Source organism: Procambarus clarkii, chromosome 47 (assembly GCF_040958095.1).
Source record: "Procambarus clarkii isolate CNS0578487 chromosome 47, FALCON_Pclarkii_2.0, whole genome shotgun sequence".
Classification (NCBI taxonomy): Eukaryota; Metazoa; Arthropoda; class Malacostraca; order Decapoda; family Cambaridae; genus Procambarus; species Procambarus clarkii.
In genome coordinates, this window is record NC_091196.1 from 33,187,899 (window position 1) to 33,208,124 (window position 20,226).

A 20,226-nucleotide genomic window follows, 5' to 3' on the forward strand; every position below is an offset into this window, starting at 1 on the left:
GAACACAACACGTGGGGGGGGGGAGAACACAACACGTGGGGAGGGGGGAGAACACAACAACACGTGGGGAGGGGGGAGAACACAACAACACGTGGGGAGGGGGGAGAACACAACAACACGTGGGGGGGGGAGAACACAACAACACGTGGGGGGGGGAGAACAACACGTGGGGAGGGGAGAACACAACAACACGTGGGGAGGGGGAGAACACAACAACACGTGGGGGGAGGGAGAACACAACACACCTGGGGGGGGGAGAACACAACAACACGTGGGGAGGGGGGAGAACACAACAACACGTGGGGGGGGGAGAACACTACAACACGTGGGGAGGGAAGAACACAACAACACGTGGGGAGGGGGGAGAACACAACAACACGTGGGGAGGGGGGAGAACACAACAACACGTGGGGAGGGGGAGAACACAACAACACGTGGGGAGGGGGAGAACACAACAACACGTGGGGAGGGGGAGAACACAACAACACGTGGGGGGGAGAACACAACACGTGGGGAGGGGGAGAACACAACACGTGGGGGGGGGGGGGAGAACACAACACGTGGGGAGGGGGAGAACACAACAACACGTGGGGAGGGGGAGAACACAACACGTGGGGAGGGGGAGAACACAACAACACGTGGGGGGTAGAACACAACAACACGTGGGGGGGGGAGAACACAACAACACGTAGGGAGGGGGAGAACACAACACGTGGGGAGGGGGAGAACACAACAACACGTGGGGGGGGGTAGAACACAAAACGTGGGGAGGGGAGAACACAACAACACGTAGGGGGGGAGAACACAACAACACGTGTGGGGGGGGGTGAGAACACAACAACACGTGGGGAGGGGAGAACACAACAACACGTGGGGGGGGGAACACAACAACACGTGGGGGGGGGGGAGAACACAACAACACGTGGGGAGGGGGGAGAACACAACAACACGTGGGGAGGGGGAGAACACAACAACACGTGGGGGGGGGGAGAACACAACAACACGTGGGGAGGGGGGGAGAACACAACACGTGGGGAGGGGGGAGAACACAACAACACGTCGGGAGGGGGGAGAACACAACAACACGTGGGGGGGAGAACACAACAACACGTGGGGGGGGAGAACACAACAACACGTGGGGAGGGGAGAACACAACAACACGTGGGGGGAGGGAGAACACAACAACACGTGGGGGGAGGGAGAACACAACAACACGTGGGGGAGGGGGGAGAACACAACAACACGTGGGGAGGGGGGAGAACACAACAACACGTGGGGGGGGGGGAGAACACAACACGTGGGGAGGGGAGAACACAAAAACACGTGGGGAGGGGGGACAACACAACACGTGGGGAGGGGGAGAACACAACAACACGTGGGGAGGGGAGAACACAACAACACGTGGGGGGGAGAACACAACAACACGTGGGGAGGGGGGAGAACACAACAACACATGGGGAGGGGGGAGAACACAACAACACGTGGGGAGCGGAGAACACAACAACACGTGGGGGGGAGAACACAACAACACGTGGGGGGGGGGAGAACACAACAACACGTGGGGAGGGAGAACACAACACGTGGGGAGGGGAGAACACAACAACACGTGGGGGGGGGGAGAACACAACAACACGTGGGGGGGGGGGGAGAACACAACAACACGTGGGGGGGGAACACAACAACACGTGGGGAGGGAGAACACAACAACACGTGGGGAGGGAGAACACAACAACACGTGAGGAGGGGAGAACACAACACGTGGGGAGGGGGGAGAACACAACAACACGTGGGGAGCGGAGAACACAACAACACGTGGGGAGGGGGGAGAACACAACAACACGTGGGGGGGGAGAACACAACAACACGTGGGGAGGGAGAACACAACAACACGTGGGGGGGGGGGAAACACAACAACACGTGGGGAGGGGAAAACACAACACGTGGGGGGGGAGACCACAACAACACGTGGGGGGGAGAACACAACAACACGTGGGGGGGTGAGAACACAACAACACGTGGGGGGGTGAGAACACAACAACACGTGAGGAGGGAGAACACAACAACACGTGGGGGGAGACCACAACAACACGTGGGGGGGAGAACACAACAACACGTGGGGGGGGGGGGGGGAGAACACAACAACACGTGGGGGGGGGGTGAGAACACAACAACACGTGGGGGGAGGGAGAACACAACAACACGTGGGGAGGGGAGAACACAACAACACGTGGGGGGGGAGAACACAACACGTGGGGAGGGGAAAACACAACAACACGTGGGGAGGGGAAGAACACAACAACACGTGGGGGGGGAGAACACAACAACACGTGGGGAGGGGAAAACACAACACGTGGGGGGGAGGGAGAACACAACAACACGTGGGGGGGGGGGGAGAACACAACAACACGTGGGGGGGGGAGAACACAACAACACGTGGGGAGGGGAGAACACAACAACACGTGGGGGGGAGGGAGAACACAACAACACGTGGGGGGGAGGGAGAACACAACAACACGTGGGGAGGGGGGAGAACACAACACGTGGGGGGGGAGAACACAACAACACGTGGGGGGGGGAGAACACAACACGTGGGGAGGGGAAAACACAATAACACGTGGGGGGGGAGACCACAACAACACGTGGGGGGGAGAACACAACAACACGTGGGGGGGGGGGTGAGAACACAACAACACGTGGGGGGAGGGAGAACACAACAACACGTGGGGAGGGGAGAACACAACAACACGTGGGGGGGAGAACACAACACGTGGGGAGGGGAAAACACAACAACACGTGGGGAGGGGAAGAACACAACAACACGTGGGGGGGGAGAACACAACAACACGTGGGGGGGGGGAGAACACAACAACACGTGGGGGGGGGAGAACACAACAACACGTGGGGGGGGGGAGAACACAACAACACGTGGGGAGGGGAGAACACAACAACACGTGGGGGGGGAGGGAGAACACAACAACACGTGGGGGGGGAGGGAGAACACAACAACACGTGGGGAGGGGGGAGAACACAACACGTCGGGGGGGGAGAACACAACAACACGTGGGGGGGAGAACACAACACGTGGGGAGGGGGAGAACACAACAACACGTGGGGGGGAGAACACAACACGTGGGGAGAGGAAAACACAATAACACGTGGGGGGGGAGGGAGAACACAACACGTGGGGGGGGAGGGAGAACACAACACGTGGGGGGGGAGGGAGAACACAACACGTGGGAGGGGGGAGAACACAACAACACGTGGGGAGGGGGGAGAACACAAACACGTGGGGGGGGGGGAGAACACAACAACACGTGGGGAGGGGGGAGAACACAACAACACGTGGGGAGGGGGGAGAACACAACACGTGGGGGGGGGAGAACACAACAACACGTGGGGAGGGGGGAGAACACAACACGTGGGGGGGGGGAGAACACAACAACACGTGGGGAGGGGGGAGAACACAACACGTGGGGGGGGGAGAACACAACAACACGTGGGGAGGGGAGAACACAAAAACACGTGGGGGGGGGAGGGAGAACACAACAACACGTGGGGGGGGGAGAACACAACACGTGGGGAGGGGGGGGGAGAACACAACAACACGTGGGGGGGAGGGAGAACACAACAACACGTGGGGGGGGGGGGAGGGAGAACACAACAACACGTGGGGGGGGAGGGAGAACACAACAACACGTGGGGAGGGGGGAGAACACAACACGTGGGGGGGGGGGGAGAACACAACAACACGTGGGGAGGGGGGAGAACACAACAACACGTGGGGGGGGGAGAACACAACAACACGTGGGGGGGGGAGAACACAACACGTGGGGAGGGGGGGAGAACACAACAACACGTGGGGGGGGGGAGAACACAACACGTGGGGAGGGGAAAACACAATAACACGTGGGGGGGGGAGGGAGAACACAACAACACGTGGGGGGGAGGGAGAACACAACAACACGTGGGGGGGGGGAGGGAGAACACAACAACACGTGGGGAGGGGGGAGAACACAACACGTGGGGGGGGGAGAACACAACACGTGGGGAGGGGGGAGAACACAACAACACGTGGGGGGGGAGAACACAACAACACGTGGGGAGGGGAGAACACAACAACACGTGGGGGGGAGGGAGAACACAACAACAGGTGGGGGGGTGGGAGAACACAACAACACGTGGGGGGGGGAGACCACAACAACACGTGGGGGGGAGAACACAACACGTGGGGGGGGAGAACACAACAACACGTGGGGGGGGAGAACACAACAACACGTGGGGGGGGGGAGAACACAACAACACGTGGGGGGGGAGAACACAACACGTGGGGAGGGGGGGGAGAACACAACAACACGTGGGGGGGGAGAACACAACAACACGTGGGGAGGGGAGAACACAACAACACGTGGGGGGGGGGGAGAACACAACAACACGTGGGGGGAGGAGAACACAACAACACGTGGGGGGGGGGGGAGAACACAACAACACGTGGGGGGGGAGAACATAACACGTGGGGGGGGGTGAGAACACAACAAGACGGGCACAAGCTGGTGACAGGAAGCCACCGAACACGTGTTCACTCAAGGCCACACACACCTGGTCCTTCAGTGAGGGCTGCCGTCAGCAGTGAGACGCCTCCCTCACACTTGTCAAAATCATCTTTTTCTGTCTGGCGGGTCAAGTACCTGGAGCCCGTCCTGGGGGTCGTTGTCGTAGCCACCACGACAACCACAGTGTACACACAGGGCAGCAAGGACAGTGTACACACAGGGCAGCAAGGACAGTGTACACACAGGGCAGCAAGGACAGTGTACACACAGGGCAGCAAGGACAGTGTACACACAGGGCAGCAAGGACAGTGTACACACAGGGCAGCAAGGACAGTGTACACACAGGGCAGCAAGGACAGTGTACACACAGGGCAGCAAGGACAGTGTACACACAGGGCAGCAAGGACAGTGTACACACAGGGCAGCAAGGACAGTGTACACACAGGGCAGCAAGGACAGTGTACACACAGGGCAGCAAGGACAGTGTACACACAGGGCAGCAAGGACAGTGTACACACAGGGCAACAAGGACAGTGTACACACAAGGCAGCAAGGACAGTGTACACACAAGGCAGCAAGGACAGTGTACACACAGGGCAGCAAGGACAGTGTACACACGGGGCAACAAGGACAGTGTACACACAGGGCAGCAAGGACAGTGTACACACAGGGCAACAAGGACAGTGTACACACGGGGCAACAAGGACAGTGTACACACAGGGCAGCAAGGACAGTGTACACACAAGGCAGCAAGGACAGTGTACACACAGGGCAGCAAGGACAGTGTACACACGGGGCAACAAGGACAGTGTACACACAAGGCAGCAAGGACAGTGTACACACAGGGCAGCAAGGACAGTGTACACACAGGGCAGCAAGGACAGTGTACACACAAGGCAGCAAGGACAGTGTACACACAGGGCAGCAAGGACAGTGTACACACGGGGCAACAAGGACAGTGTACACACAAGGCAGCAAGGACAGTGTACACACAAGGCAGCAAGGACAGTGTACACACAGGGCAGCAAGGACAGTGTACACACAGGGCAGCAAGGACAGTGTACACACAGGGCAGCAAGGACAGTGTACACACGGGGCAACAAGGACAGTGTACACACAAGGCAGCAAGGACAGTGTACACACAAGGCAGCAAGGACAGTGTACACACAGGGCAGCAAGGACAGTGTACACACAGGGCAACAAGGACAGTGTACACACGGGGCAACAAGGACAGTGTACACACAGGGCAACAAGGACAGTGTACACACAAGGCAGCAAGGACAGTGTACACACAAGGCAGCAAGGACAGTGTACACACAAGGCAGCAAGGACAGTATACACACAAGGCAGCAAGGACAGTGTACACACAGGGCAGCAAGGACAGTGTACACACAGGGCAACAAGGACAGTGTACACACAGGGCAACAAGGACAGTGTACACACAGGGCAGCAAGGACAGTGTACACACGGGGCAGCAAGGACAGTGTACACACAGGGCAGCAAGGACAGTGTACACACAGGGCAACAAGGACAGTGTACACACAGGGCAACAAGGACAGTGTACACACAGGGCAACAAGGACAGTGTACACACAAGGCAGCAAGGACAGTGTACACACAGGGCAGCAAGGACAGTGTACACACGGGGCAGCAAGGACAGTGTACACACAGGGCAACAAGGACAGTGTACACACAGGGCAGCAAGGACAGTGTACACACAGGGCAACAAGGACAGTGTACACACAGGGCAGCAAGGACAGTGTACACACGGGGCAGCAAGGACAGTGTACACACAGGGCAGCAAGGACAGTGTACACACAGGGCAACAAGGACAGTGTACACACAGGGCAACAAGGACAGTGTACACACAGGGCAACAAGGACAGTGTACACACAGGGCAACAAGGACAGTGTACACACAGGGCAACAAGGACAGTGTACACACAGGGCAACAAGGACAGTGTACACACGGGGCAACAAGGACAGTACACACACAGGGCAGCAAGGACAGTGTACACACAGGGCAGCAAGGACAGTGTACACACAGGGCAACAAGGACAGTGTACACACGGGGCAACAAGGACAGTGTACACACAAGGCAGCAAGGACAGTGTACACACAAGGCAGCAAGGACAGTGTACACACAGGGCAGCAAGGACAGTACACACACAGGGCAGCAAGGACAGTGTACACACAGGGCAACAAGGACAGTGTACACACAGGGCAGCAAGGACAGTGTACACACAGGGCAGCAAGGACAGTGTACACACAAGGCAGCAAGGACAGTGTACACACAGGGCAGCAAGGACAGTGTACACACAAGGCAGCAAGGACAGTGTACACACAGGGCAACAAGGACAGTGTACACACAGGGCAGCAAGGACAGTGTACACACAGGGCAGCAAGGACAGTGTACACACAAGGCAGCAAGGACAGTGTACACACAGGGCAGCAAGGACAGTACACACACAAGGCAGCAAGGACAGTGTACACACAGGGCAGCAAGGACAGTGTACACACAAGGCAGCAAGGACAGTACACACACGCTGCTCGCAACACTCCCGCGATGAACACTCCCCTTGTAACAATGACACAAGTTTTGAGGTACACAAAGCAGTGTTTTTGTTCCGTACAAAGTTAAGAGTGTGGGAGAATAATTGATGAACCTGAGGTGTGTGTGTCGGCCCGACACCTGCACTCTCCACCACCTCAACCTGCACTTATGCTCTCTCGTGTCAAACGTGTCACCTGTCATAACAGTGTCGGATACTGTCACCCAGCTGTCTTACTGTCACCCAGCTGTCTTACTGTCCCACCCCTGACTACTGTCACCCAGCTGTCTTACTGTCCCACCCCTGACTACTGTCACCCAGCTGTCTTACTGTCCCACCCCTGACTACTGTCACCCAGCTGTCTTACTGTCACCCAGCTGTCTTACTGTCCCACCCCTGACTACTGTCACCCAGCTGTCTTACTGTCACCCAGCTGTCTTACTGTCCCACCCCTGACTACTGTCACCCAGCTGTCTTACTGTCCCACCCCTGCCTACTGTCACCCAGCTGTCTTACTGTCACCCAGCTGTCTTACTGTCCCACCCCTGACTACTGTCACCCAGCTGTCTTACTGTCCCACCCCTGACTACTGTCACCCAGCTGTCTTACTGTCACCCAGCTGTCTTACTGTCCCACCCCTGACTACTGTCACCCAGCTGTCTTACTGTCCCACCCCTGACTACTGTCACCCAGCTGTCTTACTGTCCCACCCCTGACTACTGTCACCCAGCTGTCTTACTGTCCCGCCCCTAACTACTGTCACCCAGCTGTCTTACTGTCACCCAGCTGTCTTACTGTCCCACCCCTGACTACTGTCACCCAGCTGTCTTACTGTCCCACCCCTGCCTACTGTCACCCAGCTGTCTTACTGTCCCACCCCTGACTACTGTCACCCAGCTGTCTTACTGTCCCACCCCTGACTACTGTCACCCAGCTGTCTTACTGTCACCCAGCTGTCTTACTGTCACCCAGCTGTCTTACTGTCACCCAGCTGTCTTACTGTCCCACCCCTGCCTACTGTCACCCAGCTGTCTTACTGTCCCACCCCTGACTACTGTCACCCAGCTGTCTTACTGTCCCACCCCTGACTACTGTCACCCAGCTGTCTTACTGTCCCACCCCTGACTACTGTCACCCAGCTGTCTTACTGTCCCACCCCTGACTACTGTCACCCAGCTGTCTTACTGTCCCACCCCTGACTACTGTCACCCAGCTGTCTTACTGTCACCCAGCTGTCTTACTGTCACCCAGCTGTCTTACTGTCCCACCCCTGACTACTGTCACCCAGCTGTCTTACTGTCCCACCCCTGACTACTGTCACCCAGCTGTCTAACTGTCCCACCCCTGACTACTGTCACCCAGCTGTCTTACTGTCCCACCCCTGACTACTGTCACCCAGCTGTCTTACTGTCCCACCCCTGACTACTGTCACCCAGCTGTCTAACTGTCCCACCCCTGACTACTGTCACCCAGCTGTCTTACTGTCCCACCCCTGACTACTGTCACCCAGCTGTCTTACTGTCACCCAGCTGTCTTACTGTCACCCAGCTGTCTTACTGTCACCCAGCTGTCTTACTGTCCCACCCCTGACTACTGTCACCCAGCTGTCTTACTGTCCCACCCCTGACTACTGTCACCCAGCTGTCTTACTGTCACCCAGCTGTCTTACTGTCCCGCCCCTGACTACTGTCACCCAGCTGTCTTACTGTCCCGCCCCTGCCTACTGTCACCCAGCTGTCTTACTGTCCCACCCCTGACTACTGCCACCCAGCTGTCTTACTGTCCCACCCCTGACTACTGTCACCCAGCTGTCTTACTGTCCCACCCCTGACTACTGCCACCAAGCTGTCTTACTGTCCCGCCCCTGCCTACTGTCACCCAGCTGTCTTACTGTCCCACCCCTGACCACTGTCACCCAGCTGTCTTACTGTCCCACCCCTGACTACTGTCACCCAGCTGTCTTACTGTCCCACCCCTGACTACTGTCACCAAGCTGTCTTACTGTCCCACCCCTGCCTACTGTCACCCAGCTGTCTTACTGTCCCGCCCCTGCCTACTGTCACCCAGCTGTCTTACTGTCCCACCCAAGCCTACTGTCACCCAGCTGTCTTACTGTCCCACCCCTGCCTACTGTCACCCAGCTGTCTTACTGTCCCACCCCTGACTACTGTCACCCAGTTGTCTTACTGTCCCACCCCTGACTACTGTCACCCAGCTGTCTAACTGTCCCACGCCGTGAGTGAAGCAGATACTCTCCCAGGCTCACCCACCATGGGGGGTGGGGGTTGTACCTAGCGGGGCTCAACGTCCCAATGACCCGGTCTCCGACTAGGCCTCATCGTCGCTGGACTGGTCAACCAGACTGTTGGATGCGGCTGCTCGCACCCTGACGGTTATGTCCCTTATGTGTAGTGGAAGCGTGTTGAACAGTCTCGGGCCTCTGATGTTGATAGTTCTCTCTCAGAGTACCTGTTGCACCTCCGCTCTTCAACGGGGGTATTCTGCACATCCTGCCATGCCTCCTGGTCTCATGTAGTATTTCTGTGTGCAGGTTTGGGACCAGCACCAGTGTCTGAAGCAGTCACTCTCCCAGGCATACTTGGAGCATACTTGGAGCATACCTGGAGAGGTTTTTAGGATTTCTTTTACTCCTCGAGCTCGGCCTGAAGCCAGGCCCAACTTGTGATAACTTGGTTCAACAGGCTGTTGTTTGGAGCGGCCCGCAGGCCCACATATCCACTACAACCTGGTTAGCCTTTGTCCTAGCAATATTTCTAATGCTTGTTGGGAGGGTGTTGGACACCCGCGGACCTGTGATGTTCACACAATGTTCTCTGTGCCTATGGCACCTCTACTCTTCACTGATTCTATTTTGTGTTTCCTTCCGTATCTTTCGTTCCAGTATGTTGCTACTCTACTGTGCGAATTTGGGACCTGGCTTTCAAACATCATCCTTGTATATATTATTGATACCTTTTTCGTAAGATACAGAGGGGGGGGGGAATGTATTAGATAATATACAGAGTAATATACTCACATAGTCGTGGAAGGCCTTAGCCTCGCTGGAGTGTTCGCAGGTGTCTCTCCTCTCCGGCGCCGCACAGTACAGGTCCCAGAACACGCTGTGGACACAACAACACTCACTTAGTACACAGTACAGGTCCCAGAACACGCTGTGGACACAACAACACTCACTTAGTACACAGTACAGGTCCCAGAACACACTGTGGACACAACAACACTCACTTAGTACACAGTACAGGTCCCAGAACACACTGTGGACACAACAACACTCACTTAGTACACAGTACAGGTCCCAGAACACACTGTGGACACAACAACACTCACTTAGTACACAGTACAGGTCCCAGAACACACTGTGGACACAACAACACTCACTTAGTACACAGTACAGGTCCCAGAACACACTGCGGACACAACAACACTCACTTAGTACACCACCCCCTGTTGGTGGGTTCTCTGGTAGGTTGTATAAGGCACTTTAGTACCTTATCCAGTTTATTAGTACATCAGTCTAGTAACGTTGTGTGCGTTCGAGAGGGCGAGCTGATAGGTTAGGGCAACAGAAAATAACATGATGCTTAACGATTACAAGTTCCAGATACTTGGGTATGGCGGAAACGAGTAACAACGAAACACAGGGTACAGGACACAATCAGATCTACTCATAGAAGGAAAGCCATATGTGAAAGATCTGAGAATTATGATGTCTAACGACCTGACATTAGGTGAACATAACCGAGCTAATATAGCGGCGGCCAGGAAAATAATAGGATGGTTTATGAGAACGTTCACATCCAGAGACCACACAACAATGCTAATACTAATCACTGGTGCTGTCCCGTCTTGAGTATTGCTCGGTACTCACTTCCCCTTTCACAGCGGGGGAATATCTCATTCAGAGATCTCTGAATTAGAGGGAATACAGAGAACATACGGCACGCATAGACACGATGAAACATCTAAATTATTGGGACCGTCTCAAAGCTCTCAAAATGTACTCTTTGGAAAGGAGACGAGAGATAATAAATAATATATACGTGAAAGATACTTGAAGACCAGGTCCCAAATTTACCCAGTAGATTATACGGGAACGAAAGATACGGAAGGAAATACAGAATAGAACCAGTGTTAAGAGAAGAGGTGCCATAGACACGATCAGAGAACACTAAACAACATAGGTCCACAGCTGTTCAACACCCTCCCAGCAAGCATTAAAAATATTTCTGAACCGAAGGTTTATTTACGTTCCTACAAGACGTGCCAGATCAACTGGGTTGTAGTGGATATGTGGGCCTGCGGGCCGCTCCATGCAATAGTCTGTTGAACCAAGTTATCACAAGTCGAGCCTGGCTTCAGGCCGAGCTCGGGGAGAAGAAGGACTCCCAGAACCCTGCTTGATGGGGTTCTGGGAGTTCTTTTACTCCCCAATCCCGGCCTTGACTTGTGAGAGCTTGGTCCACCAGGCTGTTGCTTGGAGCGGCCCGCAGACTCACGTATCCACCACAGCCCGGTTGGTCCGGCACTTTTTGACGACAACAATCCACTTTTCTCTTGATGTCCACGGTTGTTCCGGCAATATTTCTTATAGTCGCTGGGAGGGTGTTGAACAACCGCGGACCTCTGATGTTTATACAGTGTTCTCTGATTGTGCCTATGGCACCTCTGCTCTTGTAATTTGAAAATAAAAACAAAATGAAAATAAATTTGGGATTTTTTTTTCAACAACAGTAAGTTAAGGTAGGTTAGGTGGGCAGGAAATTCTCATAAAGTTTCAAACCGTTATGAAAAACGTTAATGGAAAGAATCCTTTTCTTAGCTTGCCGAGTAAGCCGGACGACTCAAACAGAAAACGGAACAGTACGTCACTTTTGTGAGTCGATTTCATTTCAAATCACGTCCAAATTTGGCCATAGTGCGCATACGAGCTAAAAGTGACGTTATTTTTAAGAGGACGGCTGGCGTCACACCCAACCGTCACACCCCACGACGCCACACCCCACACCCCACGACGTCACACCCCACGACGCCACACCCCACGACGTCACACTGAGGTTAGTCCGTACAGTGTGTGAAGGAGTGAGGAAGGTGAGGGTGAGCGCCTGTGGGCCAGGGGACTGTGGTGTTAATCTACAACATTGTAGACTTAGAGGATAAGCTGGCGGGATCCTGGCTGGTAGAGATAACACGCCACTGGGAAAGTAACACAAACATGAAGCCCATACCAGGATTACCGGATAGCAAGACCTCGTTAACCATGAGACACGAACACCACAACAACCTAGACGAACGCGCGGGTTCTCTAAGGGTGCACAATACTGCACACTCACTAGTCACGTAAGGCTGGCGGTAAACATGCAACATGTACACACAACATTACGGCTTCACCGTAATCATATTATGTTGAAGGAATAAAATCCTTGAGAGTATATTATCCCATGACCATGTCCTCACCTGGCAACGAGCCATGCCAACACGTGCCCAGTGACCATGTCCTCACCTGGCAACGAGCCATGGCAACACGTGCCCAGTGACCATGTCCTCACCTGGCAACGAGCCATGGCAACACGTGCCCAGTGACCATGTCCTCACCTGGCAACGAGCCATGGCAACACGTGCCCAGTGACCATGTCCTCACCTGGCAACGAACCATGGCAACACGTGCCCAGTGACCATGTCCTCACCGTGTGCCTCGCGAGGCGAGTTTATGGGGCAGCGCTACTCGTCCTGTGAGTGGACGCCTGCCTTACCTTGAGGTTACTTTCAGGTGCTTCCGGGGCTTAGCGTCCCCGCGGCCCGGTCGGCCCGGTCGTCGACCAGGCCTCCTGGTTGCTGGACTGGTCAACCGGGCTGTTGGACGCGGCTGCTCGCAGCCTGACGTACGAATCACAGCTTGGTTGATCAAGTATCCTTACGAGGTGTTTATTAAGTTCTCTCTTGAACACTGTGAGGGGTCGGCCAATAGACTATGTCTCTTGCTTCAAATACGTTGGTGTCTTTGTCCCTTGTACCTCAACTGCTGTCAATAAGTTACATCAACAGTGTAGAGACAGGCTCAAGGCTCTCAGAACTGTAGTGGGGTACAGCCCTAAGTACGGTGTTACAGTGTAGTGGAAGCGTGTTGAACAGTCTCGGGCCTCTGATGTTGATAGTTCTCTCTCAGAGTACCTGTTGCACCTCTGCTCTTCAACGGGGGTATTTTTTTCGGTAGTGCATGAGCTAGAACTTATCTTCGTTAAACACCATATTATTTTCTGTAGCCCATAGAAAGACCTGATTGACATCTGATTGGAAGTTTGCCGTGTCCTCTATGTTGACAATAGGATTTTTATGAGTAGACATCTGCAAAGGATGATACAGTACTATAGACTGTCCTTGTCTATGTCCGATATGAGGATGAGAAAAAGTACTGGAGCAAGCACAGTACCCTGGGGGACTGAGCTCTTCACGGTTGATGGTCCGGATTTTATTTTATTGCCTATTACACATTAGTCAGGAAATTGTAGATCCATCTGCTTATTTTTCCGGTACAGTAATTCCTTTTGAACACATTCTGTGTGCAATAACACCATGGTCACATTTGTCGAAAGCTTTTGCGAAATCTGTATAAATTAAATCAGCGTTTTGTTTGTCTTCCATGGCATCTAATGCCATGTCATAGTGGTCCAGCAACTGTGACAGGCAAGAGCACCCTGTTCTGAAACCATGTTATCCGGGGTTATGGAGATGCTGTGATTCCATGTGTTTTGTGATCTTACTTCTTAGCACTCTTTCAAAGATTTTTATGATGTGCGATGTTAGTGCTATCGGTCTGTAATTTTTTTGCCTCTGCCTTATTTCTTCCTTTATGGAGTGGTGCTATCTCTGCTGTTTTCAGTATGTCAGGGATAACGCCAGTATCTAGGCTCTCTCTCCAAAGAATGTGAAGGATCTGCGATAGTGCTTTTTTACAGTTCTTGATGAATATGGAGTTCCAAGAATCCGGGCCTGGTGCAGAGTGCATAGGCATACTGTTTATGGCTTCCTCAAAATCTAGTGGGGGATAGGGTGACGTCTGATATATGATTTGATGTTGGTGTCATATCCATGAAAAATTCATTTGGGTTATCGATCTATAGTGTATTTAGTGGCTCACTGAAAACAGAGTCGTACTGCTTCCTCAGTAACTCGCTCATTTCTTTATTGTCATCAGTGAAAGTTCCATCTCCCTTTCGCAGGGGCCCGATACTAGATGTGGTTTTTATCTTTATTTTGCATAGGAGAAAAAGTATTTCGGATTTCTCTCTATTTCACTGATGGCCTTTTGTTCTCTATTTTTGTTCTCTCTATTGTTTCTATTTCTCTACCTAACCTTCTTCGCCGTTCTTGAGACAGGGTGCGACTCTCAAGTTGTTCCACGATTCGTTTTCTTCGCCTTCATAGAGGGAATGACGTTCCCGTTCCAATCTGCATCTCTTCCTCTTTTTTCTTAGGGGTATGCGGTTTGAACATATTTCTAGTGCTACTGAGCTTATTTTTTCCAGGCACTGGTTCAGGTTTGCGTTTTCTAGCTGTTCTTCCCAGTTTATTTCTGTGAAGTCCTGGTTTATTTGCTCCCAGTTTATCTGTTTATTATTGAAGTTGAATTTGCTGAAATCTCCTCCACCGGAAATCGGGACTGGTTTTGACGGTTTATCATGATTGTCAGAACTTCAATTAAGTTGTGATCTGAGTAACAGGTATTTCTAATCATTATGTTCCTGATCAATTCATCATTATTGGTGAAAATGATGTCCAGCGTGTTCTCCTTCCTAGTTGGTTCTACTATTTGCTGGTTTAAGGCAAACCTTTCGCACATCCGTAGCAGGTCATTTGCATGTGCCTGTTCATTTAGCACATGCAAATTATTACCTAACCTATACCTATAATAGGTTAAGTAACAATTGTAATTACGAAGCTATAAGATGCTTATTTTAACATACTAAGTAGGTTAGGTAAGGTCGGTGTTTTCTATGAAGCTTTTCAAGGGAAACTATTATGTTTAGTATGTCACCTATGCACGCAACTAATAAGTCAATATTGACTTATTACATTTGCGAGAACGGGTTGCATTTAGGCTACTTCCTGGTATTCTTTCTGATATTACTGTATTAGCTAGGTTCTTCCATTTCAGGTGCCGTAGGTTGAAGTCCCCAAGCAGAATGATGTTCGGGGCTGGATTTGAGAGGTTTTCCAAGCAGTGTTCTATTTTCATTAGTTGGTCTTTAAACTGCTGAGGATTTGCCTCCGGTGACTTATATACAAGGACAATAACTACATTTAAAATCTCTATTTTGATTATCAGCACTTCCACCATATCATTTGTGGTGTTTAGCAGCTCAGTACAGACAGACCGATACAGTGACAGTATTGGGCAGCGCCACTCATCCTGTGAGTGGACACACCGCCACAGTGACAGTATTGGGCAGCGCCACTCATCCTGTGAGTGGACACACCGCCACAGTGACAGTATTGGGCAGTGCCACTCATCCTGTGAGTGGACACACCGCCACAGTGACAGTATTGGGCAGCGCCACTCATCCTGTGAGTGGACACACCGCCACAGTGACAGTATTGGGCAGCACCACTCATCCTGTGAGTGGACACACCGCCACAGTGACAGTATTGGGCAGCGCCACTCATCCTGTGAGTGGACACACCGCCACAGTGACAGTATTGGGCAGCGCCACTCATCCTGTGAGTGGACACACCGCCACAGTGACAGTATTGGGCAGCGCCACTCATCCTGTGAGTGGACACACTGCCATAGTGACAGTATTGGGCAGCGCCACTCATCCTGTGAGTGGACACACCGCCATAGTGACAGTATTGGGCAGTGCCACTCATCCTGTGAGTGGACACACCGCCACAGTGACAGTATTGGGCAGTGCCACTCATCCTGTGAGTGGACACACCGCCACAGTGACTGTATTGGGCAGCGCCACTCATCCTGTGAGTGGACACACCGCCATAGTGACAGTATTGGGCAGCACCACTCATCTTGTGAGTGGACACACCGCCATAGTGACAGTATTGGGCAGTGCCACTCAGCCATGGCAACACGTGCCATGTGCGTGGAGAGGTGTGGTGCGGTAGTGGATGACGAGAGGTGTGGTGCGGTAGTGGATGACGAGAGGTGTGGTGGGTGAATGATTGTGCCCGTCAGCGCGACCCCGGCACACATCAACCACCACCACACCACCACCACACCACACCACACCACCACCACCACACTACCACAACACCACCACCACACTACCACAACACCACCACCACCACACAACACTACCACAACACCACCACAACACCACCACCACCACACAACACTACCACAACACCACACCACCACCACACTACCACCAAGGATGCTCTCCTTGTTATTCAAGAGCTGGCGGCCTGGCCTTCAGGGCGGACCGTCACAGCCCTCAGTGACCCCCACACTACAGTTCAATACGGGGTCAACAAACACAGCCAAGCGTGGAGAGAAGGAGTTTAATATGAGCAGGTGACTCTTGTGGTGCGCGTTGTCGTACTCTGGCCAGTGGGACAACGGTGGGACAGACGGCGGGACAACGGTGGGACAACGGTGGGACAGACGGCGGGACAACGGTGGGACAGACGGCGGGACAACGGTGGGACAGACGGCGGGACAACGGAGGGACAGACGGCGGGAGAGGAAGAAGCAAGTGAGGAGGAAGGTTAAGGAAATACAAGTGGTGGTGATGAGTAGAAATGAGGTGGGGCGAGGCTGGCTAGTTACCTTGGGTGTGTGAGGGAGCCACCAACAGTAACGTGTGTGAGAGCCAGCAACAGTATTCGCTGACACGTGCGCATATGTGCGTATGTAAAACACACACACACACACACACACACACACACACACACACACACACACACACACACACACACACACACACACACACACACACACAAGCACTCCGTCTAAGCCCACTGGGCTCTCTTATACCTACATTTGACAATATACGGAGTCTGCCTCTACAACTGGACATACTGGTGGTACACTGCACGTGTTCGCTAGCTGCAACAAAATAATGTCTCTCTCTCTCTGGCTCGTCTGAGTATTGTTTTGACAGGAGTTCCCTTGGGCGAGCATCTCCCTCTCCAAATAATTTATCCTTCACTGTCCTATCACGTTCCTGGAGAATTCTGAATGTGAGAATCATGTCTCCCTTAACTCTCTTGTCTTCCAGTGACGCGAGGAAAGTCGTGTAGTTTTTTGCCTCTAACTCTCGCCTCTAATGTGTGGGTGTAAGTGTAAGTGTCAGGATGTCTGTAGATAAGTGTAGAGGTGTGCCGGCACACCTCTACACTTTCACCAGCTGTGTTGTGTGCTTGTCTAGATAAGGGCTCCACCTTCATGCTCCATATAACAGTGTTGGCTTGAACAATGTGGAATACAACGTCCACATTCACTATTCTTACTTAAGGCAGTTTTTTAGATTGGTTAACATAGCATGCGCTGCCGCCCCCCCCCCCCCCCTTGTGCCAGACTTGTGGAGGTGGGGGGTTCTGACACCCCCCCCTCCACCCGGGAGCGTCTTCCTTCCTTCCTTCCTCCCTTCCTTCCTTCCTTCCTTCCTTCCTTCCTTCCTTCCTTCCTTCCTTCCTTCCTTCCTCCCTTCCTCCCTTCCTTCCTTCCTCCCTCCCTCCCTCCCTCTCCCTCCCCCTCTCCCCCTCCCTCCCCCTCTCCCCCTCCCTCTCCCTCCCCCTCTCCCTCTCCCTCTCCCTCTCCCTCTCTCTGTGTGTGTGTGTATGTGTGTGTGTGTGTGTGTGTGTGTGTGTGTGTGTGTGTGTGTGTGTGTGTGTGTGTGTGTGTGTGTGTGTGTGTGTGCGCCTCACTTGGAAGCTACCCTCCCCAGTGAGGTAGCGTGTGGCTGGCCAGTGAGAGTATGGGGCCCTGCTTGGTACCTGCTTGATGGAGGGAAGGCCAAGACCTCCTGCCCTTCCCTCTCCCAAGTTTCATCGTCTGTGTCTGTGTGGTTATGGCGCTTGAGGTGATGCTCCTTTGCTTTGTCTGCTGTTCTTCTCTTCTCACTCTAAGGTAGTTCCTGGCTCTAGTGCCGCCCTCTGCTATTTTGTTATTCCCTTAAGTTTCTCCACTGCTTCCTCACAACCTTAGTTAAACCATAGGATGGACACCCCGTCCTCCCAACCTTCCCAACATCAGACACTCGTACTAACGTGCCTTATCCTAACCTACCAGAGGACCCACCAACAGAAAACGTGACCACGTTAATTTTGCGAGCCGCTACTATTTCTTGTATGCCAGTTTTGGTGTTAATTAAGATATACGTCAAAATGCGACGTGCGGAAGACGGGTTGGCGTACACCTCTGCCTTTATTTTGTTATTATGAAAAGGCAGCAGAGTAAGTGTGTGGCGTGACCTGTGGCTGATGTAGTCCATGGTGTCTTGTGCCATCTTCTCTGGACTTTCTCACTATTCCTAGTGTTCCTCTCAGTGTCCCAGTCGTTTCCCATCCGTCTTTGTTCCTGAATAAGCAATTCCCAATTTCACCAGATACTCAATTATGAGTACATTCAGGCGGGAGCGTCCAGGTTGACTTACCTCATCTTACTAGCTGGGTACACACGAGGTGAGGTCTTCCTGCTTCACTGTCTCCTCCCTCCTCACCAACGGGCTTCTCAAAGTTTACCGCTGTGTCTCCCACTGCCCACGTCTCCTCCCCCTTCACGCCTTGTTCTCTTCCTCACTCCTACTACACCTCATGTCTCTCAGGAGTAACAGTCTGGCTCCATTACCCACAGGAAACAGTACCTACTATTTCTATGATTCCAATAGTTGTCATGAGTATAGTGCGTGCGTGCACGCGCCTGCACCATCCAAACCTTATATTGTGTGTAATAAGGAAACAAGAGACTAACCGAGGCTGCAGACGGCGTACGGGCAAGTGCCAGGAGGCGTGCACAACCGCTCCCTCCACCATCGCCACACAATGCTTCAAACTTTACGAATTCTTTTATAGACCCAAGTAGCTCCTAGGCTCAGTTAAGTTATTAGAAGCTAGAAGCGGGGGGGGGGGGGGGGGTAATGGCCTGAGAAAGCACTGATGGTCCCCCCCCCCCTCCCCTCCTACAGGATCCCATAAACCCTCTTCTTACCGCCCCCCCCCCCAACCAGCTGTTTTTTTTTTGTTTTTTTTTTAAGTAAAGAGGAAGGAGAGACAGACATAGCTGAAGGAAAGTTTAGAAGTGGGAAATACAGTGAGAGGTATGAAAGCAGGCGGGCTGTCCGCCTTGCTGACACCATGTGTGGGTGTTGGCAGCTTGGTGAAACATGGGAAGAACCTCTCACACACTCACAGCTCCCTTACAAAAGGGAGCCAGCTTAGCTTAGCTGCCAACACCCACACATGGTGTCAGCAAGGCGGACAGCCCGCCTGCTTTCATACCTCTCACTGCATTTCCCACTATACCCGACTGCTACTGTCAGACATATGTACCCTGGTTGATACCTGGTTGATGGGGTTCTGGGAGTTCTTCTACTCCCCAAGCCCGGCCCGAGGCCAGGCTCGACTTGTGAGAGTTTGGTCCACCAGGCTGTTGCTTGGAGCGGCCCGCAGGCCCACATACCCACCACAGCCCGGTTGGTCCGGCACTCCTTGGAGGAATAAATCTAGTTTCCTCTTGAAAATGTCCACGGTTGTTCCGGCAATATTTCTTATGCTCGCTGGGAGGACGTTGAACAACCGCGGACCTCTGATGTTTATACAGTGTTCTCTGATTGTGCCTATGGCACCTCTGCTCTTCACTGGTTCTATTCTACATTTTCTTCCATATCGTTCACTCCAGTACGTTGTTATTTTACTGTGTAGATTTGGTACTTGGCCCTCCAGTATCTTCCAGGTGTATATTATTTGATATCTCTCTCGTCTTCTTTCTAGTGAGTACATTTGGAGGGCTTTGAGACGATCCCAATAATTTAGGTGCTTTATTGTGTCTATGCGTGCCGTATATGTTCTCTGTATTCCCTCTATTTCAGCAACCTCTCCTGCTCTGAAGGGGGAAGTGAGTACTGAGCAGTACTCAAGACGCGACAACACAAGT

At 53.0% G+C, this 20,226-nt stretch overlaps 1 protein-coding gene across 15 annotated transcripts in view; it reads right to left on the reverse strand.

The window, feature by feature from the left end:
* The window catches only part of LOC123762900 (single-stranded DNA-binding protein 3), an 871,787-nt gene that overhangs the window by 684,435 nt on the left and 167,126 nt on the right, over window positions 1-20,226 (reverse strand). For all 15 annotated transcript variants that reach the window (XR_011222292.1, XR_011222291.1, XR_011222293.1 and 12 more), the window contains exon 4: window positions 10,138-10,222. Coding sequence is in view for 12 of the 15 variants with exons in the window: in XM_069302207.1 (XP_069158308.1) it covers window positions 10,138-10,222 (85 nt within the window). In the remaining 3 variants the exon portion in view is untranslated. The remainder of the gene's footprint in view (window positions 1-10,137; window positions 10,223-20,226) is intronic.